The sequence below is a fragment of the Megalopta genalis genome, chromosome 1 (assembly GCF_051020955.1).
Source record: "Megalopta genalis isolate 19385.01 chromosome 1, iyMegGena1_principal, whole genome shotgun sequence".
In the NCBI taxonomy this organism is placed as follows: Eukaryota; Metazoa; Arthropoda; class Insecta; order Hymenoptera; family Halictidae; genus Megalopta; species Megalopta genalis.
Genome location: NC_135013.1, coordinates 46,269,388 through 46,293,859, shown reverse-complemented (window position 1 = coordinate 46,293,859; position 24,472 = coordinate 46,269,388). Strand labels below are relative to the sequence as shown.

General features: G+C 35.5%; 1 protein-coding gene and 1 long non-coding RNA gene across 3 annotated transcripts; one reads left to right on the top strand and one right to left on the bottom strand.

Moving 5' to 3' along the window:
* On the bottom strand, window positions 1-21,421 carry LOC117219912 (synaptic vesicle glycoprotein 2C). The gene is made up of 10 exons (XM_033469466.2): window positions 21,227-21,421; window positions 12,470-12,529; window positions 10,660-10,821; window positions 5,195-5,357; window positions 4,887-5,008; window positions 4,225-4,463; window positions 3,425-3,606; window positions 2,209-2,495; window positions 557-844; window positions 1-300 (listed from the first exon to the last, which is right to left on the bottom strand). Exons 1-10 carry the CDS (start codon window positions 21,261-21,263, stop codon window positions 257-259), a joined length of 1,584 nt encoding a protein of 527 aa, XP_033325357.1. The 5' UTR covers window positions 21,264-21,421; the 3' UTR covers window positions 1-256.
* LOC143263757 (uncharacterized) lies at window positions 6,607-8,365 on the top strand. Of its 2 annotated transcripts, XR_013037108.1 has the most exons (3): window positions 6,607-6,945; window positions 7,504-7,816; window positions 7,879-8,365. It is a non-coding gene; the product is annotated as an uncharacterized LOC143263757 (long non-coding RNA). The 2 variants fall into 2 exon arrangements; XR_013037105.1 differs by lacking the exon at window positions 6,607-6,945 and having other exon boundaries at window positions 7,229-7,816.
* Window positions 21,422-24,472: the final 3,051 nt, after the last annotated feature.

Genomic DNA, 24,472 nt, shown 5'->3' with positions numbered 1-24,472 from the left:
TTAATGTCACGTGATCAAACTATATTTTACAGGTAAAAAAAATATAGGCACAGATTCTATTTACATAAAATAGCACGGAGAACAATGTCAATTGTTTCCCTCGTTCCAAAGATGATCGTTCTATCTGATGATTAATAAGATGAAAGATGTCGGTGACGTGATGAGAATGACACGGAATGGTCAATCATTAAATTGTGATGACACGTTGCCACAGACACAGCAACTTTTCTCTACTTCCTTTCATGCTGTTAATCCTTCAGCTCGTCCTCCTTGGCAACAAGAGTGCCAACAATCCTCCAACTGCAATTAAACGAATAAATATATAAGATTTTTATTTTTTGTCAAATAAAGTCGTTCAGTCTGGAGAAATTCCATTCTATTTCATTTACGTACGTTTGTTGTAGCGTTATTTTGCAAATTTCTATAGAAACAAAACCTTTGGTTGTAACGTTAAATAGATAAAAATTACGTTAATTTACAATTAAATCGTATATCTGGAAAGTCGTGAAATACAAGCTACATGCATGCATATGTACTAGCAAAAAATTCCACTTACGGATCACTAGACTGCCGACCAAGAAAATTGGTATTTCGCAGCTAATGTCGAGCAACATTCCGAAAGCCAAATTGCTGGCGATCGCTCCGATTCTGCCGAAGAAGGTCATCATACAGATGGCAACGGCGCCCACGTGCGTCGGAAATATGTCGACCACGATACTCCCGATTACGAAATTCGCGGTGACTATTGTCAGTGAGAACACGCAGGTCACTATAAGTATCTGCAGGGAAGACTGGACGAAGTATATCGCGAAGCCGAATATGCCTGCCAATAGCATCGTTGTCACTGGAAAATCAGATGAAATCTGCATTTAGAATCCTTAGTTCAAGGAGGACCGTGACCTACGGACTGCAATTACCGGATCTGGATTTTGACCCGGCATACCCATTTAAATCGTTGCTTAATTATTCAATTTTTGGCAAATTAAAGAATAATAACAATAAATGAAATAAATAAGATAATAATAAATAAAGTAAATAAAATAATAATAAATAATACTAAATAAAGTAAGTAAAATAATAATAAATCGAGTAAATAAAATAATAATAAATAAAATTAATAAAATTAATAAAATTATTTTTTCTATAATTCTCTAATTTTCTATAATATTCTATAAATATTAGTCGACTGTGACTGGGAACAACTTGTTACAAATCACTGGATTTTCGGAAAGTATAAAACGACCACACGGTAGATTGCGTGTTAAAAGTGGAACTTCAAGAAATGAACATTCTAGTGATGCGATATGGGTCTCGGAATTATACAACTTCCGGGAAATAAGGGGTTCCTGGGGTCATTTGTTGCTTTGTTTACGAAAGTTATTAACGAAAAACACGGGCCAATCAGACAGCGAGAGCGGCCGGCGCTCCGCCCTTGTGGTCAATGCCGCGTCGCGCTAGCCGTCTCACGCAGCGGCAGAGATCGCGAGGGAGGGACGTCAACCGCAAGCGATCTCTCATTGGTCAATATTTTACCTTAATAACTCGTGAACGAAGCCTCGTAGAACATTTTCGCCAAAGGAAAAAAGTTACTTCAAATCACCTCAGGAATCCTACACTTCGCGGAAGTAACATAATTTTGGGACACGTTTTCGGAAAACGAGCCAAAATGAAATGCACTTTCTGTTCTGCTTTGCAGCGGGAACGAAAGTATTCGGACACACCTTTTATAAAACGCAATTTTATACGCACACTGAAAATTTCATCGAAATCGGTCCACGTTGCTACGTGTTACGAACAATTAAAAATTGTCAAAATCGCAGTCTCCACGGCGTTTAGTCGAAAAGTGTGAGAAATATAGAGATTTTGACATCTCTCGATGTAAAATTTACCGAGATCTATAAAATATAGTTTCTAAATTTTCGTTATATGCTCGGATAAAAAAAGGTTAAAATGAAAACTAGTCTTTTTATTATTTTTTTTGTCATCCAAGTAATAGTAACATTAAAAAAGAAAGAACATTTGGATCATTCTTCAGTAGATTCCTTCTTCTATATTCTAAAAAAACAATTCAAGTCGTTTAGGCCAATTTCAAAAAAGTTGATGCGTTTTGGAAGGTTATGTCCCTCCTTTTGTCCCTCGCTACATGTTTATCTAATTACGTATAAAAAATGATCTAATAGACAGGTTTATGCACAGTTATTTTCGTACCTGGAATTGTCCGTCGACCGACACGATTCGCCAGATAACCAGACGCGATATTACCAAGCAAGCAAAACGCATTGATAATCAGCGAATTAATGAAAACCATTTCGTCCATGTGGGGACTGCATTCTTCCACGGCGGTCTGTGAATCGACCAGAACGCTGGTCAAAGCTGCTTTCGGACCGTTTTCGTCGATTAATCTGCACACGCTCGTCGTTTGATTTGGATGAAGACTTTGGTAATTTTCGAAACGATTGAAAAGCTCTGGTAGCCATAGACCGAAACCGTAATACCTAAAACAGAATTAGTTTGTCGAGTTAAGATCGAACAAATATACGTCGAGATCAACGACGATGATTTATACAGGCTGTCCCAAAAATGTCTCGCAATCCGGAAGTGATGTATTTCTCAGGTGATTTGAAGTAACTTTTTCCTTAGCGAAAATCTTCTACGAGGCTTTGCTTACGAGTTATTAACGAAAAACACTGAGCAATGGCAGATCGCTGACACCACGCGACGCCACGCCTACGCGACCACTGCCGCTGCGTCAGACGGCCAGCGCGACGCGGTATTGGCCGCAAAAACGGAGCGCCTAACGAGCACACCTCTTATTGGTCACTGTTTTTCGTTAATAACTCGTAAATAAAGCCACCGATTGCATTTTCGCAAAAGAAAAAGTTACTTCAAATGACTTCAGGAACCCCCCATTTCTAGATTGCCAGACATTTTTAGGACACCCTGTGTATTAACCGTATGTATTATTTGTACCGCAGGAGTCAATGGACGCCTTTTAAAATTTTAATTCAACGCTGCTTTTACTAAAGAAATCCAGAGACGTCTTCTAACATTTTAATCGAACAGAATTTTTATGAAGTGGCATAAGCCACTATTTAAAATTTTAATTCGAGCCTCCTTGCGCTCGAGGAATTTTTACGGTTGGCGTACCGAAAATTCGAACGTATTTATATCGTTGAAGTAGTAAACAACGCTTCAAAAAATATGTAAAAATTATAATTAATCTGTTTAAGAAAAATTTGATAACAGATAGTATATCGATGTAGATTTTATGAAACAAAAATTGTTAATTGTTAATAAAAGTACCATCGGTTGTAACGGTGTTAAATAGCGGTTAATACTTCAAAAAAAGAAACAGCGACGGCCGAACAATTGTTTATAATTATATTTGAACGGAAGAAAATAATTCTCTCGTGAAGAAACTTACCCGAACATGTTCATAAAATAAATAGCCCAAGTTAAAAGCGCGTATTTCAAAAGTGGCGGCGATGCGAGGCTACGCATTTGTTTCCAAATATTCTTCAGTAACTCTGTTATTACTCCTGATTTAAAGTAGTTCGTCTTATTGCTATTAATATTTACGGTCTCATCCGGCAACACAATTTTTACCTAAACGAGAAACAAAGAATCATTCGTTGTTTTTTTTCATTTTATAAGCTTGACATATTTTTATGGTCCATATTCTTGAACAGAATTGAATATTTATTCAACAGATGGAAATACGGGGTGTCCCAAAATTATTGTACAAGCGAGAAATGAGGGATTCCAGAGGTGATTTGAAGTAACTTTTTCTTCAGCGAAAATGCAATACGCGGCATCGTTTACGAGTTATTAACGGAAAACAGTGACCAATGAGAGGCGAGATTTGCTGGCGCGAGGCGGCTGAGCCAACGAGCAGTCGCAGTCCAGTTCCACTGATTGGCTCGGTCGCCTAGCGCCGCTGTGCTCTCCAATCGGAGAGCGAGCGCGCCGGCGCTCCGCCCTTGCGGCCAAAGCCGCGTCGCATTGCCGTCTGACGCTGCGGTAGAGGTCGTGAGGGTGTGGCGCCTGACGATCTCGCCTCTCATTGGTCATTATATTTCGTTAATAACTCGTAAACGAAGCCGCGGATTGCATTTTCGCTAAGGAAAAAATTACTTCGAATCACCTCAGGGACTTCTTGCTTGTACAATAATTTCTTTTTCATTCTTGCTTGTATAATAATTTTTGGATATCCTGTATACTTACAGGGTAATTATCCTCGTGATTCCCAGTATTTATCGCGTAGATTTTCCGCAAAATCTTCAACGCTTCCTCTGTTCTGCCTTGGGAGACCAGGAATTTCGGACTTTCCGGGTAGCGTGTGGCTATCAGAGTTACCATTAACGTTGGAAATCCAATAATGGCTAGGAAGAGCCTCCAAGAATTGTACTCGATTCCATGGAATTGGAATGATATCGGCAACGGTATGATCAGCCAAGCTAAACCTATATTAAAGGCAACAAAAAAACTATTAATTTCGTAACTCGTACTATGAAAAGACGTACACCCCACTCCAAAAGCATTTGAAGTATATGTAGTATAAATTGTAACATTTCATTCGTTCGTGCGGATTAGTTTGTCCATTTAGTGCATTTTGTTCACTGAAACATATCTCGAGATCATCTTGTGCTCCTCGCTCGGTACGACGCACCTCGATTCCCGATATGCTTTTTTTTTCTAACATGTAGAAAATACTACAAAATGCATGCTACCAAAATATCCGATAAATATAAAGTTAATTATGCCCGATAAGAAACGAACGGCACAGCAACAGTGATCACCCCATTAATTGCCGTACAAATGCAAAAATACGTAAGCTGTGTGCTCGAAAATTGGTGTCATTTCGAAAAAAAATGTGTTGAAATTACCTGGCAATATTAACCATGACAGAGTCCAAAAAAATCCAACGTAACAGATCGTCTTCACCCTTTGTTTCTCTGCGTGGAATTCGCCGAGATACGAGTAGACCAATGAACCGGGCGCTCCGATGCTGAGAAATCGGTGAAACAATTACAATTGCACGTGCGTCGAAATTTCGAATTGCGAGCGTCAACGTATTTTTCTAATTGGAAATCAACGCTTCGATCCTATTGTGTCGGTCGATTCGAAATAATTCATGCGCCAATAATTCATTAGAATCGTTCGAAAGAGAAACTTTTAAATTCAAATGACTTACAAAAATCCGCTGAGACCTCTGAAAATTAACAGCACCTCGAAACTTTGAGACAGACTTCCCACGATCGCCAAGATACCGTCGCACGTCATTGTCAACAGAAGAATGTATCTTCTGCCATAGGCGTCGGCGAACACACCCCAGAAAAGAGAACTGAAAACTCCACCTAAACAAGAATTATCAATGATAACTTTTCAGCAAACGTTTCGAATTAATGTCAGATACGATCAGATGAGCAATGCGAATCATATATATCCGAATAAATACTTTTTATATTAATATAAATGTAATATTTATATACAGGGTGTCCCAAAAATGTCTCGCAATCCGAAAGTGGCGGGTTCCTCAGGTCATTTGAAGCAACTTCTTCGTTTACAAAAATTTTCTCCGAGGCACCGTTATCGAGTTATTAACGAAAAACAGTGACCAATGAGAGGTGAGCTCGGCTGGCGCAAGTTGACCGAGCCAATGAGCGAAACTGAGCTTCGTGCGCTGGTTGGCTGGGCCGCCTCGCGTCAACCGTACTCGATTCTTATTGGTCACTGTCTTTCGTTAATAACTCGTTAACGGTGTCTCGGAGAAAATATTTGTAAAGCAAAAAGTTGCTTCAAATGACCTGAGAAACCCGCCATTTCCGGATTGCGAGACATTTTTGGGACACCCTGTATTATAAAATATATATTATTATAATGATATAATGTGTAATGTAATTGCAACGTAATGTAATGTAATGTAAGGTAATGTAATGTAAATATTCATATAAATATATAATATAATATTAATATTTATATAAACATAATATAATATTGATATTAATATAAATAATATTTTTTAAAAGCAAATAAATAGTATCATTCGTATAACTTTCTGTTTCTATCAAATTGCTAATCATCTTGGTAGATTAAATTAGGTGATTAAAATATTTGTAAAATAAATATTTTTTCGTAGTGATCATAAATTTGTTATTTCCTCGTTGTTAAACTCTAGTCAATGAAAGAGACATCGAAATTTTATACAGGTATTCCACGCCAAATTCATCCGTTTTGCAAATCACGTTCGCTCTTTTGCAAGCGGGACTTACCTATTTGCAAATCAAATTCACTCTGCGACAAATCAAATTATCTTGTTTTGCGGATCAAGTCTTCCTACTTTGTTTTCATAAACTATTTTAATACGAACAAAAAAGCCAATGTAAATTTGAAATTTTTAATTTTTTAGAAAAAATGTTTCATTATTTTTATATTTTATATATTTATTTTATATTTTTTATTTGATATTATTTAATATAACAATATAATTATTTAATATATAATAATAATAATACTTAATAAATAACTCTAATATACTGTAATATACATAAGTATTAAAATATAACTATACTTCGCCCGATCGTCTTTTTTTATTCGGTTTGTAAAGTAATCTCGGAAACAAATCCGACACATCCGATTTGGAAATAATGCGGTGTCCGCAAAAGAACGAATTTGATTTTAGAAAAAGTAAAGTTCACTTGCGAAGAAATGTAGAATAAATGCAGCTTTACGAACACACATCCAGCTTAGAAACTGTGGCGCCTGTCTCTCCTAGACAACAATCTTAGTTAGCCACAATATTAATCGACTGTAATAGCGCGAACAGCGAGTGGGATGCCGTATAAAAACTGTTCTTCAATTTTCCTAATGAAATAAGTGCTATCGAACGGGTCTAACACGTTGGAATTAATGTGTGTACCGATCGAAGGAAGACGTACGTAAAGTGTGGGTATTACTGCGGACGCACCAAATACTGCGGTGTTTTATAAAAGTAATAAAATCTAACATTTTGTAGCGTGTATCTTCCAAAAATGAATATCATAATTTTTCATATGTTTTATATTGATAATTTATGACATGCAAGTAACAGCAATCGCAATTTTAATTCATTTATCGGTTTTTGATATTCGGAAGCTTGCGAAAACGTTGAATCATGAAATACTCGTAACGGCAGCTGTGAACGCTGATTCGAAAGGCATTTATATTTTGGTAATTGATAATAAACTGTTCATTTTAGTGTCATTTTTAGATAAAGTGATCGTTACTTTGACATATATCATTACTTTGACATTATCATCTATCGTCAAATATTATTTACTAACGCAGTACAATTTAGCACATAGTTTTTCGTACCATGCATGTACATTACTGCGGCGTTTCACCGAACTGCGTACCTTAACCTATACAGAGCGCAGTTTTCGATGAGCCGCCGCGAACACGCTCGATCGTAGAGTATCTATACCTAATTTGTAAAATGTTACAATGAGAATATCTTGATCCTAGGAATTGTAGCTGTGTGTGTATATGTAAAACAAAATGCAAGAGAGTACAAAGAAAGGAGCACGAAAAATATCAAACAATATAAAGAAGAGGAAAAAAGTAAGGTTATGCTACCCCAAGGAAAACGTGGCATTAGCCTTGCAAGAAATTCGTGGCGGAAACTCTGGTGCACAAATATCTCGGAAATATAATATTCCTGAGTAACGCAGTGATCGGAACATCCACAGTATTTGACATGTAGTAATCGGAAGGTCCGCAGTATTTGTCAAGACGTTCGCAGTACAATTTAGCTCGCAATAGCAGATAAATATCCGCGGTAATATAAGCACACGTATGGTTTGTTTACATTACGCTGTTTAATGAAATTTTTGCTTTTAGAGATCCAATATTTTGAGAGAAGTAAATATTCAAGTTAACCCTTAAATGCATATTGTTGCCAATTGTCTACATTTCAGTTTCACTTAATTTTATTCAAAAACCTGAGTATGTGCGTTTCCGAACACACGTTGATAACAATAGACAATAGACCATGTGTGAAATAAAAGACTTGACATTACTTTTGGCGAGTAAGTTATATGTTTTTTGACATTTGAATGTGGTGAGTGATAACTTTCAATGTGTTACTTGGAGAGATATTTTCTTTTTTCGAGTTTCCTATAAAGGAAAGCTTTGTGTCACAACAAAAATTGCAATTGCTTTGCTGCATTTCATTTATAAATAATGTGAAAATTTCTATACTAATAGATAATATAAATACATGACCATTTGTTTACGTCTACAATAATTTTAGTAATAAACGCATATTGTTACCAAAAGTCTACATACAACTTTTTCTCAAAATAAATACTCAATATTATTACCTAAATTTTTTTATTTATTTTTTACGTAACCTATGACTACATTCCTATAAAAAACGATTTTTTTAAATTCAAAACAAAAAATCATGCATTCAAAGGTTAAAGAATAATAGGTATAGCTCAAGTTGTAAATTTATTGGCGTAAAAATTTTCTCTGTCAAAATTTGCCTACATTGAAAAACCGCGGTAATAACTACGCTTGCCCTACTCCTATCGTCCAGCGGATCTGACCTGGCCACAGTCGAAATTTCGAAGATATTCTTAGATACATTACTCAAGGCAGTTTTCGTTGGAATAAAGGAAATGTTCGCGTGGAATCTATATACATAGAAATCTCATTATATTACATCTTACATTACACCGTTACGCAATGCGTTCTTATTTTGACTTGGCAAAAATGATCTAGGAAGTCTTGGAACATCGAAACAACGATGCTAAGCCGGGAAACACAAAATTCACACGTTCGCAAATTAAATTCACTTGTTCGTAACGAACTTCGCACCAAAATTGAAGATGAAACGACACTTCATAAATAACTATTAGTAACATCGTTAATTGAATTATAAATATTATTTTATAAACAAGTATATAAATTCGTAATAAATTTAAAAATTGCATAAGAAACGGCCAATTTGGTTCTATGGATCTTTTTCAATAAAATTTCATTTAGAAAAACGTCGATATGATCTTTACACGACCTTTACGCGTCCACTTACTGGAAAACTATTTACGTGGCTCCTTTAACGCCATACATCTTTCTCCTCTAACATTTTTTTCCTAACTCGAACCAAAACAAAGATATAGCTTGTTACAGTGAATCACCCTGTATATGCATATAAGATTGTAGATTAAGAATAAGTATTTTTACATCATATTTGTATCACTTTGCACTTGAACGTTTGCTGTACAGAACAAATACTTTGCACAGAAAGCAGAAAATATAATATAAAATTATTTATATTATTAATTTATTATTAATAATATTAAAATATTATTAATTTATTATTAATATAATATAAAATTATCGTTGCTCTGTCATTTGAGGTCATTTCAAGGTCACGATGTTGTAGGTTATCGAATTAGTCTTAACGTATTCTACAATGTTGCATTATAAAAGATATTCGGCATAAATAAAGAAGACATTAAGAAATCTATATGTTAAACGAAACACCCTATATACAGTACATTTGTATTTTCTGCGTTTTGTCTTCTACAATGAAGGGGGAGTTTCCAAACTCAAAATGAGTTTGAAAAATGATGCTATTGAATAGGTATCAACTACTGCGTCTGATCATGGCCTATCAATTCTATTTCTTGTCTTCGTTTTTCGATCTCATTTTTCTCGAAAACAAACGAAATAATATTATACCTTTCCTCGACCTGTACTTAGACGCAACGTGAGGCTCCACCTCCTGACTATCGCCGCAGCGTCTCGCTCCCCGCGTTGCTCGCATCGGCTTAGCGCCGCAGCGCCTCGCTCCCCGCGTTGCCTCGATTCGCTCACAGCCAATAGGGGGAACGAGGCGCTGCGGCAGTGGTTAGGAGGCGGAGCCCAATGTTGCGTTCCGAAGCATTCCGAGCACTGACTTAGACAGTACACAAATCTGAGGAGTAAGCTCTTCATACAATACAAGTTTACCACTCAAAATTAATCCTTTCGTAGATCATATTCATCTTTTCGCAAACAAAATTAACCCTTTTGCAGGTCCCCCTCCTCTTTTTTGTAAATGAAATTCTACTTTTCTTTCACACGAAATTCACTTGTTTCTAATCATTCACAATCAAATTCATATTAAATTAAATAATTAAATAAGATTTTATAAATCATTATTGAAGATTAAAGAAGTTAGATTCATATTAAATTTAAAAATCGAATGACAGTTTAAGTACGTAGATTCGTATTAAATTAAAAAATCGAATGATATTTCATAGATAATTATTGAAGATTAATGGAAATTAATTATGTATAATTTTATAATAACATAAATTCGTATTAAATTAAAAAATTCAATAAAAAACATTGAATTTTGATCTGTGAAACGGTTGCTTTTATTTGCAAAATGTTGAATAAAACCTACAAAAGGGTTAACTCGATTTGCAAAAAGGTGAATATGATTTTCGATAGGATTAATTTTGAGTACAAAAGCTTCAATATTCCTACACATGTACGCTTCCAAGACTCAGTTCCTCTATCATAGACTTACAGACCCCATAACGTGAAGTCACATATATTCTTCGATAAAAGAAGATGTACTGGATTTTTTTGCATCATTGATGATGAGTTCGCAAAAGTAATTCTTACCCACGAGGAAGGCTACGTTAAGAAGACCTTTCTGCTCGGATGATAGTTTCAAGTCGCACTCCGCTGAGGGAAGAATGTACGCGTTAATGCCGTTTTGACATCCAACGCAGAGGAACATGGCGCCGCAAAGAAGTAGGAAGCCATAGTGAAACCTTCCGTGCCCTGAAATTTTTCAACCAGATATATATTCAGTGGAACGTTAACACCGTTGAAAAATCAAATTCTGTTAAGTTGGGAGGGGGGAGGTTGTTCCTGTTCAGAGTCACGAGCTTCAAGCATTTTTTTAGATAACGATTAATAATATTTTTTTTCAAATGCTTGAAAATTTGGTATACACCTGTAACTGTATTTTAAACTGACGCGGTATAATTTTTATGCAATTATCGTTAATATCATTAACATTATTGTACAGTTTCGGCAGGATACAATTTTTTTATGATTGCCAAGATATCTCGACGATACCTCGATCAATTTTTTTCAAATTTTACGCATACACACATAAAACACACAGACATCCTTTCATCTTGCGAAAGAAAATTGTCCCAATTCTTTTTATTATATAAAAAAGTTTCAATTTTACTGCCTTTCTGCTTTGCACGACTGTCATTTTGTTGACAAATATATTTATAATTATGTTAACACCTGGAAAGGAGTGATTCCTGAGGTCATTTTTCCTTAGCGAAAATGTAATCCGCGGCTTCGTTTATGAGTTATCAACAAAAAGCACTGACCAATGAGTGGCGTGCTCACTTAGCGCCAGCTGAGCTCTCCAATCGGAGAGCGAGCGCGGCCGGCGCTTCGCCCTTGCGGCCAATGCCGCGTCACGCTGGTCCGCTGACGCAGCGGCAGAGGTCGCGAGGGCGGGGCGCCTGCCAATCTCGCCTCTCATTGGTCACTGTTTTTCGTTAATAACTCGTTAACGATGCCTCGGAGAAAATTTTTATAAAGGAAAAAGTTACTTCAAATGACCTCAGGGATCACTCCTTTCCGGGTGTTAACATAATTATGAGACACCTTGTAGATTACAGCATAGATTATATTGTAGAAATATTTTAGAACGAATGTGACGACCTGACTTGTAGCAGCTATAAAAAATTATGTCCTACAGAAACGATACGATAATAATAAAGATAATTGCATACAAAATACACTGCCATAGCCATGCGTGTATGCAAAATGTAAAGAAATTACGTATAAAACCAGAACCATTCTTTACCTAAAATATTGCTTAATATTGATGGTTGTTGACTGAAATGCTATTAGAAATTACAATATTAATTGTGATTTAGTGTCACAAGGATCGAAATAAACAGTTACCTTAAACAAATTCTGTTGAATTTTATGCGCCTTTTTGTCGAAAACATTTGTTCCTATAGAATTTTTATGCGAAAAAAAGAATCAAAAACTTATCAGAACTTTAAAAAGTGTTCTTGTGGAAGTTTAGCAATTCTTTCGAGCTTTGATTGCAGCAACTCCGAAATCAAATTTAGCAAATTGTAAAGTTCGTGTATTAATTATTCGGAGATATGCGTTAATTTGTTTCGATTATATCTGAAGTGCGGATCCCTGTGCGAAATAAAAAATCTTCTAAGTAAATTGTGTCAAATGTAAGTTAAATTTTTTTAATAATTCAAAAAACGCTGTTCGATTAATTGATAAAAATGTAGAAATATCCAGAAATTTTTCTAATGTTTTTACAGTTTCCTATCTTCATTGGTCATTTTGATCGTGAACGCATAAAAATCTGCAGTCTGATTGTAACCTTTAATCGGAGAGAAAATAGATTCGAGTAAATACCGAAATATCTTACCGCAAATTTTAATTGCTTTCTCGAAGTCTGCACTACCTTCTTTGTGTCCGCGGTTATTTTCTGAAAATAAATATATGTCGTTGTAGTAAATTGCATTTGTTGTTACGAGGCTGCGAACACTTATGCAAAATGAAAATTGTCCAAGTTAATTGTAAGAAACGTAAATCAGACAAGAATGTCTTTCCGCTTTGAATCATTTTAATACAATATGAATACAACATAAAAATATTTTCTTCGATTCAGTCATTTTAGTTGAAAATGCATAAAAGTCGCAGTGTATAGTTATTACACTTATTTCGTTCGACGATACGCTTTCTTTTATTCAACGCTTTCGGAAAGGAACGATTCCTGAGGTGATTTGAAGTAACTTTTTCCTCAGCGAAAATGCAATCCGCGGCTTTGAAAACATCGGCCAATGAGAGGCGAGATATGCTGGCGCGAGGCGGCCGAGCCAACGAGCAGTCGAAGCTCAGTTCCTCTGATTGGCTGAGCTGCCTGGCGTTAAGCGAGCTCACGAATCATACCGTAATACCTATTGGCTACCGAGTTACACGAGATGTTTTGAATAGGTCAAATAAAATATCAATATTTCAACTGATCGCAGTCTATTCAAACTAAAAAAACAATGAGGATAAAATGGAGAGAATGTTCAATAGAATTGAATTGAATTGAAAACAAAATTTGTATTTTTTTTTAAATTTAATTATAAACACTGCATTTTGTTTTCATTATTCTATCCCAACAAAAACCTAAATATATGCACTAGTAGTATAAGATGAAAAAATGAGGCTTAAATATATGTATAATATTAGATGTCATATGTCTGTATCCGTTTTTTGTGTGGAAACTGACCACTGTAATCAATCGCGGCGCACTGCCGAAATCAAAACAAACGCTCCACGCACTCAGCCTCACACGACCATATCACAACATCGTTGACCTCCAAACATACAGTAAATTCTGTCCTAATTGTCCCTCAGTCGTAACGAAACGTGTGCGCGATACGCCGATAGTTTTCGAAAATTTTCCGCACGCAGTGCGGAAACATCGTGATTCAGAATTCGCAGCGTTCTATCGAGTCGTTTTTAATTACTATTAGCACAATGACGATAACAACTCCAGCAATTGATCGTAAATGCACGGTGCAACGGAGTCGATTAAATATAATCTTTACGAAAGCTCTTACGAAGGCTTTAAGATAATATTAATCTGGGAACCCATTTCATGAAAAAATTTCGAGTCAACTAAAAAACAATATTCGAACGCGTTCGAGGTGCATCCTGGAAAATAAGAAATAACAATGGTGTGGACTATTATTAAAAACTTTTATCTAATCATTTGTATTAAAATTTTATTTAAAAATTTTATTTAATTACACCGACTTGTGCGTATGCATATCTAAGTTTCTCATAAATGTATGTTCCGCGTTGTGAGTTTAATTGAAATGCAGGCAATTGTTCCGATAACGTTAGAACTACCAGAGATAGGTGGTTGAAAAAAAAAATGATTTCAGACGTATTGTTTTCCAATTTTTTAATGCTGCAACGGTGTTTCTGTGAATATTTATTTAATAATTTATTTAATAATTCGTTTCAATCGTTGCGAAATAACTTCATCGCAGAATATTGCATTTGCTTTTCGTAATATAAAGAAATGTCCAATTGTTTGGTTCGATGAAGAAACTGTTATGATAAATGAAAAATTTGTCTCAAGGTCAATTTTAATTTCGACGATGTTTTCTTTTTTCCCTTCTCTTTTTTAATAGGACGATGACGTTTTATCATTACAACACAAGAGCTGGGGTCAAGATTTATCCAATGATCTATAATCTATAATCTTCGCGTGACTTTGAATGCAAAAAAATTTAGACATCGATGATCATTATCGTAATTACGCTGCCGCAGATTTGATGCATTCTCGAAAAACTTATATGATAATATAATTATATTATTATATTATATTATATATATTATATTATTATATCATATTATATATAATATATTATGTATATTATATTATTATATTATATTATATATTATATTATATATATATACATAAATTATGTATAATATCGTTACATTATTTTGAATTTTCTAAAATTATTAAATTTTCTTCTCGATATTAAATATTCTTATCTAATTCCTATTTCTTAGAATTCCGTTGAAATATTTTCATTTCACCGACAGATCCGCGGTCTCATCGTAATATTTGCCCCTTCGAGCAAAGCAATATTTTGCTTCGATATTTTTTCACGTTATCGAAAACAAGCGAAACATTCGAAGCGATCGAATTGGTTCGTTCTACCTGTACGATGAGAGTGAAAATCGGTCGCGTTAATCGCTCGGTAGGATCGACGATATGTAACAAGGGATAAAAATACACGAAAGTGGAAGATTCGAGACAGTAAACGGTTGATCGAATTTTTAGAGGCGAAGCATGGGGCGTGTCAGTCAGTCGGTCGACGATGCCGGTGCTTTTCCGTTCTTCTGAATTCAAAGCAGCTCACCGTCGTACGATCGTTCGCGACGACGAATGGTGCGCGACCAGAAATTATGAAAATATCTATTCAAGAGCCTTAAACAGTTTGGTTAAATTAACCTACCATAAAATTCTAATTCGTCCTGAAACAAACTTGTCCTATTTATTATTTATTATTTATTTATCCTAATATATATATATATATATAAAAAGATTCGACAATTTATTAAATTTTTTGAATCATGAAAATTTAATAAATTGTATTGTAAAAGAAAGAATTTTACACAATTTTCGTGATTCAAAAAATTTAATAAATTGTCGAATGTTGTGAAGAAACTACGCCATAAACCATAAGGTGCTTATAATATTCGTAAAATAAAATATGCGTAGTAAACATGGATTTGTGTGTTATTTTCATTTCGATGTGTATGCTTTGAAAACTTGAGAAAACAATTTGATGATATAAATAATAATAATAAATATAGAATAAATATACAATATACTATATAATATAAAATGAATATAAAATACGATATATAATATGAAATAAATATACAATAAATAGAAATATTTATCTTATAATTAAGATATCATCCTTACACGTATCGTCGGAAAATGGTAAATGGAAAATGTCTGCCTTCCTCGGGTTTTCAAATATTATTCAAACCGGACGAATAAATAGAAACAGTTACGTAAGAAATAACTTTGAGCTTGCTACTAAGAATTTCGTCACTTTTAATAATAAAAATTAAAAATAATATAATAAAATATAAATATATATAAATATAAGTAAATATATTTATTTATATTATTATTATATATTTATTTATAATATTTATATATTTGTATATAAATAAAAATATAATAATAATAATAAAAATTTCCATTTATCGTTGGAACATTTTCGAAAAATTGTAAAAATTGCGGTCTCGTGGTTAGGCGTAGAAAGAAAGCGCAATGCGTATAAAACCGAATGTGAAAACCAAAGTCAGTTTCAAGGCTGATGAGGCTGGAAGAAATACGTAGAAGTATAGAACAGAATTTCTAAGGTGTGTACGTAGAATTGAAGAGTAATTAAAGGAAACAATTGCAATTCGGCATTTTAACGGGATCCATTGTGCGTCTGTGTATGCATCTCGACGCGCCCACCTGCGGATCAATTTACATATTTTTTCGGCGAACGGAATATGATCGAAAGCGCGAACAAATGCTGTCACGGCCGTAATACGAGGAAGTAATTATTGCGAGTTTGGTAATAATTATCTCGACGATGTTTCGCTTGATCGTTGATCTACGAAGGCATGCGATAACTGACGACGAGTTTTGTGAAATTTCGAAAACGTTACATCATTCTCCGATCCAGTTCTTCGATTTAGTTGCAGTTGATACGAGACCATTTTTTCATTCACAATTATTGAAGATACATTTAGGAGTTGTTTATTCAATTGTTGTTCGAGACAAGTGATATATCGAACAATCCTCTTTCCAAATTGTGTGTGTGTGTGTGTGTGTGTGTGTGTGTGTGTGTGTGTGTGTGTGTAATCGAATACTCCTCTTCCCAAATTGTATATATGTATATATATTTATATATATATATATACAAAGTGGATCATAAATTAGTCCTCACGACATCTCAGCCCCTGCCGATGGTTCGACAATAAAATGTTCCCTGCCCAAAAGTTAATGAGCATATAACCCCGACAGGAAATTGCAATTATTTAACTTTAAAAGCAAGTTGATTTTCGATAAGAGGAACAAGGTCATCGTTATATTCTTAAGTGAAACTAGGTAATTGTAACTTCACAGCATTGAAGGCGACGTCGTGACGAATTCAACGACCTGCTACAGTGACCTGCTACACGATGACCTTGAATGTTACTCCTATAAAGTAATATATAAAAAATGCTCCGCGAGCCTAGCGTCGAACGCGATTTTCCAAATTCGCTGAAACCTGATATACGCACGCTTCCACGCGGAGAAACGCGTACGGATAAAAGTTAGAATTATCGGGGGGTGGCTACAAAATCGAGAAAACATAATCGAGTACGTCAGAGTACTGGTAACGGACGTACGAACACTACAGCAAACAGTTTGCTCGATAAGCAGAAATCAAAACCAAAATATGAACGAACACGTTCGGCGCTCGTTACTGACGTAAAATATCTGGCTCCGCACATTTCAGCGCACCATACACGCAACAATCCAAATACGATTGATACATGTTTGCGCGAACAACGTACGTAGTCGGCGTCGATGACACAATAACAGGTCTGGCGAAGCACGTTCTTGTTTATCGCTCCTTTATTATTAAGGTAATCATTTTGGAAAAGTTTTTACACTGCCACCGTACGGCCTTGGAAAACATTCATCGAACTTGCCGCGTAAAGCTAACGTACGCATCTACATGTCGCCGATTTCAATGATCCTGAAATTGTATGTATTTTGTCGCGACCGATGTTCTCCGGGTCGTTTTCCTATTTGTTCGATAAACCTATCTCAAGCCTCGCCAAATCTAACCTAGAATCTAATACAGGGTGTCCCAAAAATGTCTCGCAATCCGAAAGTAGGGGATTCCTGAGGTCATTTGAAGCAACTTTTTCCTTAGCGAAAATGCAATCCGCGGCTTTGTTTACAAGTTATTAACGAAAAACAGTGACCAATCAGAGGCGAGATCATTTGACGCGAGACGGCCGAGCCAATGAGCGGAACTGGACTCCGCGCACTCGTTGGCTGGGCCGCCGCGTACCAGCCGAGCTCGCCTCTTATTGATCAGTGTTTTTCGTTAATAACTCGTAAACGAAGCCTCGAAGAAAATTTTCGCAAAGAAAACAGTTGCTTCTAATGACCTCAGGAACCTCCCATTTCCGGATTGCGAGACATTTTCGGGACACCCTGTATATCACCGTGAACTACTCGGTAAAGTTCGGCAAATTTCATTTAATTAATACTTCATTCGTAATTTTATATTTAATTAAAAATCATTCGAATAATTCCACAAATAATTTGTTCATTACTTCTTGTCAGCAAATAAGATGTTATTTTTTATTCGAATTTAGGCGAAAAGCAAATAATAAGCAATTTTTGTTACTTTTTCCTTTTTTCCTTTTATTTATTGAAGAACTTGTGTCTCCCTTCGTGAACTTAACGATACCGCTTGAAGCGGTATCATTTCCCGACTATGACGCGTGCTCGATACGTTGCGCCGAATAAACAATAAGTAATAAAAAAAAATACCTGATGAGCTATATTTAAAATTCTATTTATAAATAAGAAATAAATTTTATAACGAGCCTCGAGCAAGTCCTGGTGGTTTTCGAGCTATAAACATTAACCCATCAAGGACGATGTTCGTGCAGCGTACGTCCATAAAATACTCAAAACAAATGGCACAAATCGTGTAAAGATACTCCGAGTGTATCGCATGAGCGCCGCCTCGTCTGGGCTGATCATTCCGTGCGTTCTACGTTTCGCTGTTCTTCGAAATAAATTTCAATGGCGATAAAACAACGAAAGTGGTGTAAATGTTATTTAAAGCAATTGGTCAGCGGATGAGAAGTGGATAGTACGTGTTGGCCTTTAACAGTTCGCCAGGTGGTGCTGGCGGGTCATTTCTGACAATGAAACGTTTCACCTTTTTCATTTCATAACGTCTGAGGTACACTAATTTAACTTCCATCAAATGTGACTCGGTACCGACTTCCGACTCACCAGCATCCAACCGCCCGCTTTCCGATTGTTAATACAATCGATATTGTTATCGATTATCATTTGCATACGCAATCGCCTACATCAAATTGATTTTAACAGTTCGCATAGCTAATATATAGGGTGTCAATCCGCGGCTTCGTTTACGAGTTATTAACGAAAAATAGTGACCAATGAGAGACGAAATCAGCTGGCGCGAAACGGCCGAGCCAACAAGCGGACGAAGCACTGTTCCGCTCATTGGCTCGGCCGCCATGCGCCAACTGGACTCTCCAATCGGAGAGCGAGCGCGGTCGACGTTCCGCCCTTGCAGTCAGTGCCGCGCCGCGCCGATCGTCTGACGCAGCGGCAGAGGTCGCGAGGGTGGTGCGCCTGCCAATCACGCCTCTCATTGGTCACTGTTTTCTCGTTAATAACTCGTAAACCAGGCCGCGGATTGCATTTTCGCTAAGGAAAAAGTTATTTTAAATCACCTCAGGAACCCCGTATTTCACGCTTATATAATAATTTTGGAACACCCTGTATACTTCCGATGAAGTATACGAATTAAAATGAATTTGAAGTACCAATTAAAGTTCACAGAAATCTAACAAGAAATATTTTTCTCTATGACGAATTATATGTTGCTATGCATTAATCCTGCAGTATTATTGCACGCTACAGTTTAGAATTGTTTTATTCTATTTTTTATTGATACGTTAAATATTGCTATGACTCCCTATTATGTAAAAGATTCTAATAACAGGTACCAGTCGTTATTGACATCCCTATCTCATTGTTTTCTCGATATTTCATGCACGAAGCTTCGTGCTTGCGTTAAACTCTAATCTACGCATTTTCAAGAATATAATAGTTAATGAAAAAGAAGGTTGTAATTATTCAAGGTTATATTAACTCGTAATTATAGCGTTTATATTAACTCAATAAGTCTACGTATTAAAGTCTTTAGCGTATAGCAAACATCCTGTACCCGTGTAAAGGTGTAAATTACATGTACATCCGTATCTGACACTTAAGATTAATTAAAGATACATATTACCATCGGAATTTATTCTTACATTCTATATTTAAGTAACGATAATTTGACACTCGAACGAACAAACGAATCAAAATAATTATGTTTCCAATTGTTTTATATCATAGTTGCTGAAATTATACAAATGTTTGCACGCGAAAACTTTTTATGAACTTCTTTATTCGAGATGTTATATATATATAAATAAAATACATCTCGAGATATTTTATAATGAAAATCGTATAAACTTCGAATAAATTCGATCACGTAATTGTCATAAAACAATATGTGTTACTATTGTTTCTTCTAACAAACTCAAGCAATATGTGCAAGATCCAATCAAGATGCAGAACTAACACAGTCGCTGATAAATGCCGAAATAATTGGGCGGCCATCTGTTCAAGTGTTCTCGTAACTCCAATATGTTTACGTTTCAAAAATTTCATTCGACTGTGTAAATTATAATACCCGAATTAAACCAAAACATTTCCGCTGCAACGAGATTCGTACGGATTCGATAATAGATCAATTTAGTTTCATTAACGACGAATTAATAATTAGAAAAATTATTAAGAATTAATAAATCATACGGTTAAATATTCGACGAGCATTGAGACATCTAAAAAATAATTTATAGCTTTAAAATTCAACGAAACTAACAGCTCGATTTACTGATTCAGCAACATTTCGCCGTAATATTTACGAACGCGCTTCTCCTCGATATTGCAAAAGATTTTTTTAATTTGCTCGAAAACAGTTACACAAAGAATCCGTCGCATTTATAGATAAAAACTTCAGTTTCCGACGTAAATAACCTTTTAAATATATCATTGAATTCGGTGAGCTGGAAATTCACAGAAACATTTTAATTTTGTTAATGTCGAAAATTGAAACAGAGGAAGGTAATAATAAATCGAAATAAAATCGTAAAACTTCAATGTGAGATAATATCCATTACCGAGCTTTATTATGATTTTCGATTAAACTGTTATCATTTTGCAAGAAAATGTATTCCAGCGCGATGAAAACGAGCAAAAAAAGAAAGAAAATAGATAAAGAGAGAGAGAGAGAGTAACACTGGATACCGTACAGCACGTTTTAACACAATTTTTACCCTAGCAATTAACGTTCAGAATTTCAATGTCAAATAATGTTCCAAGTTCAATCAATTTTTTAAAATCGATTTATGATCTTGTTCTATAACGATTTAAAAAATCATTCGTTAATAAAAGATCGGTGAGCGTAATGTTAATCCTGCAGCTCGTTGCCGGTTTAGACCTAATTCCATTTTTACAAAAGTAGCCACACTTTCGACAGTATTTTCTTTTCTTATTTTTCGTGCGCGATCTCGAGGAATTTGCAGATTCGTAATTTCCGATTCCGCATTCACGCGTCGTGATTAAATTCGATTCTTTTAATTCTCGTCGAATTACACATCCAAAGATCGATATTTCGAGGAAAATGTCACACACGAGTAGCATAAATTTGTATACGCGCGAACAAAGATTCGGAACGTAAAGCATTCAAGCGATTCAAATAAATAAACAAGAGATACTGACCGACCGTAAACGAGAGAGAAGCGATTTGGTTAACCATCGTGGTTCGAGTCTCCGCTAATGTCACCGATGCCACCAATATCGCCAATGTCTTCTATCCGTCACGGCTGTGCGAAGACTGTCAGAAAGCAGACAGAATCCACCGTTTCCTTCACGTGTCGCGACCAAGATGAAAAACGTCCACGCAATCCTGCGAGCCACGGCTGCGTCGTGCGTCGCGTCGCGTCGCGTTGCGTCGTTTTAAATATTGTCACGCGGTCGCACGATCGGCCAGCAACTAGTGGGAACGCACGACTCGCATGATGCTGAATCGAATTTTCGCATTATTCGCCCAGGTATTGCTGGCTACACCGAGTCAATAATTAATGTCGCGTTCGACGCATTCTTTACGTTTCCACAATTGTTCAACGATCGGCCGTCCTGGTATCTCGGACCTCGGCAAATTTCATTTGAAACGACTGATTCGAATAATTCGTTTCTTCGTTATGAAAATAAAAATCATATCGGTCCATTTGAAATAATAATGGCAGCCGACGAAAGGAAAAATCCTCGGAACAATATACGACGAAAAGAACTTTATTTTAGGAAACGTTTAAGGTAACATACTATTTTAATGGGTACATATAACTTTACTAATCTCTACAAGTTGCTGAAGTGTGTTGTTTTGTGAAGAAAACAAGACCGAATTCATTTAGACGTTCTATCATTTTTATTATTTTGTGAACTTGACGAAAGAAATTTGTTCGATCGTTTAACATAATCAGATGGGACGTTCCATACTGCAGGAATGTCAACAATGAATAAATGTGACGTGTAAATCAGAGCTAATCCGAACTAATAAATTAGATCACCGTATAATTTCTAGGAAGAATTTCACACTTATCTCGGATAATTATTTCAGATAATTGTAAAATAAAATAACATTTCGTTTAAATATAATTTCAAATGTAATCGCGGGCGTGGAAATAGTCGTGAAATAAAATAAGTAATATTTTAAATGTGCCTAGATCTGCTTGGAACTAGGCTCAAGGTTTTAAGATTTTAAAGTTCCAAGGATTAAGGCGGAGATGGGAGAAATTTACTACCCGTTACTCGAAAATATATTTATTTACGTCGACGTCACCCCTTCCCGATTGGAAAGCGAGGAAATCATGAAATCATTTATAATATTCATAATAAATCTTTTTGAAATAAAAACAATCGACATTGCGTAATGTCCCAAAATTATTGTACAAGCAAGAAATAAGGGGTTCCTGAGATGATTTCAAATAACTTTTTCCTTTGCGAAAATGTAATCCGCGGTTTCGTTTACGAGTTATTAACGATAAACAGTGACCAATGAGAGACGAGATCAGCTGGCGCGAAGCGGCCGAGCCAACGAACGGTCGAAGCCCAGTTCCGCTGATTGGCTCGGCCGCTCGCGCCAGCTGGGCTCTCCAATCGGAGAGCACGTACGGTCAGCGCTCCGCCCTTGCGGCCTGCCGCGTCGCGCTAGCCGTTTGACGCAAGCGGCAGAAGCTGTGACGGCGGGGCGCCTGCGACCAAAAGTTTCGTCAATGTTTTACGTTCGAAAAGAATTGCCGAAAGTCGTCATTATTTTAATACAACTTGAATAATAAACACGACTTTATTGCCGATTTTTTTCATTAAAATTTGTTATTTTTGGTCATCATGTTCTCACAATTCCTTTTTACGAAATTGAAACAGTTAAGTGTCGACGATTTGTCGGAAATCATTTTAATGTTCGAATATTTCGTACAGCCACTGTGTATTTAAAAACAATGACTAGTTTTTGTCAAAACATTAATGTTTCTTCACAATTGTCATAACTTCCATTTACCCATACTTAAATGCCCAACATTTTAAAACGATAAAAAGATCAATTTCAGGTACGAAAGAACGATTCTGATCTCAGACATTGTCATAATTTTCTTTGAATACTGAATATTTTCTCAACTATAAATAGTATATAGTACGGCGCTCTCGTATTTCCAAGCAGCGAGAGAAGTCTATTTTAACGTCACCGCTCTATGAATTTCGAAAGCAAATCAGCTTTTCCTCTAGAGTCCAGAAAAGACTAATAATGGTAGTAAAGCAGAAAAACAAAGAGAGAGAGAATTATGTAATTTTCAGTTCAACCTCCAGCTATCGCACTAGGTCAAAATGATCCACATTTTATTTTTGGAGAAAGTTAAATTATCAATTAATTCAATATATTTGGAAGTGAGATATTGAGTTCTATCAAAGGAAACGATGTTCTAGAATGTTTAAATTTATATTCTGCAATTTTTGGGTCTCAATAGGTTTGCTAGTTTGTGACCGATAGGTGACATAACCTTGACAGTTGTTTGAAAATCGTATGACGCAAAATTGTGTGACGGCAGAGGATTATAAAGGTTCCAAATATGCAACAGAATTGCACAAAAAAAGATTTTCCATTCTTCCACCAAGACTCGGAGATTAAGCAGTTGATTAAACAGAAACAGAAAATCGATTATATTTACAATCAAAGATAGTGTAACAAAATTTTATTTTCCGTTTGTTTCTTTCGGTCTAACATATTGCACATATGACATTCTTTTTTAATGTAAACGTCAAACAATTCTAGTTACATCATAGCGCACAAAAGAGAATTATTGATAAGATTACAAAAACCGACGAAAACTGCAATAATATTGTAGGTGTGACAGCTGAACAGAGAATATCGATATATAACATTTCTAATTGTTCAGGTCAATGAGTCTAATTACAAAGGACCGCGCCTAGGACAAATACTATTATCGATACTCTCATTTTCGTCGAACACGCAGGAGTGCGAGTATTGCAAAATGTTCATCTTTCTGGTGAAATTCTTAAATATGTACAACAATCAATTAGATTCGCTGTTACGCTTACTCAACAATTCCTATTTTTTTACGATTTATTACGTTATGTTAAATTTCTCTTGGTAATTTCTTAGTTGCTCTTTTTTTCGGCATTTAGTCCATAAACAATGCTTATCTATTGGAAAATTTAACGTTTCAGTAATATACATACATATACGTTAATATATGTACATGTATTTGTGAAACGAAGTATGTAGTATTTTTGTAGTATGTAGTATTTTTTAATTAATTTGTTATTACATCCTATTTTATATTACAAATGTACACAGATATTTAAGTATGGAATACATTGATTTTATTGATTTCGACTACTTTCTATTAAAATAAAATAAATCCCATTAGATTCTATTTTTAAATATTCAAT

Bases quoted from the DNA above. Each gene is read 5' to 3' on its own strand.
- LOC117219912 (XM_033469466.2), bottom strand. From the start codon at position 21,263: ATGGTTAACCAAATCGCTTCTCTCTCGTTTACGGTCG. The intron at 10,822-12,469 runs GTAAGATATTTC...GAAAAATTTCAG, and splicing joins GAAAGCAATTAAAATTTGCG to GGCACGGAAGGTTTCACTAT. The intron at 301-556 runs GTAAGTGGAATT...GTTTAATTGCAG, and splicing joins GGTCGGCAGTCTAGTGATCC to TTGGAGGATTGTTGGCACTC.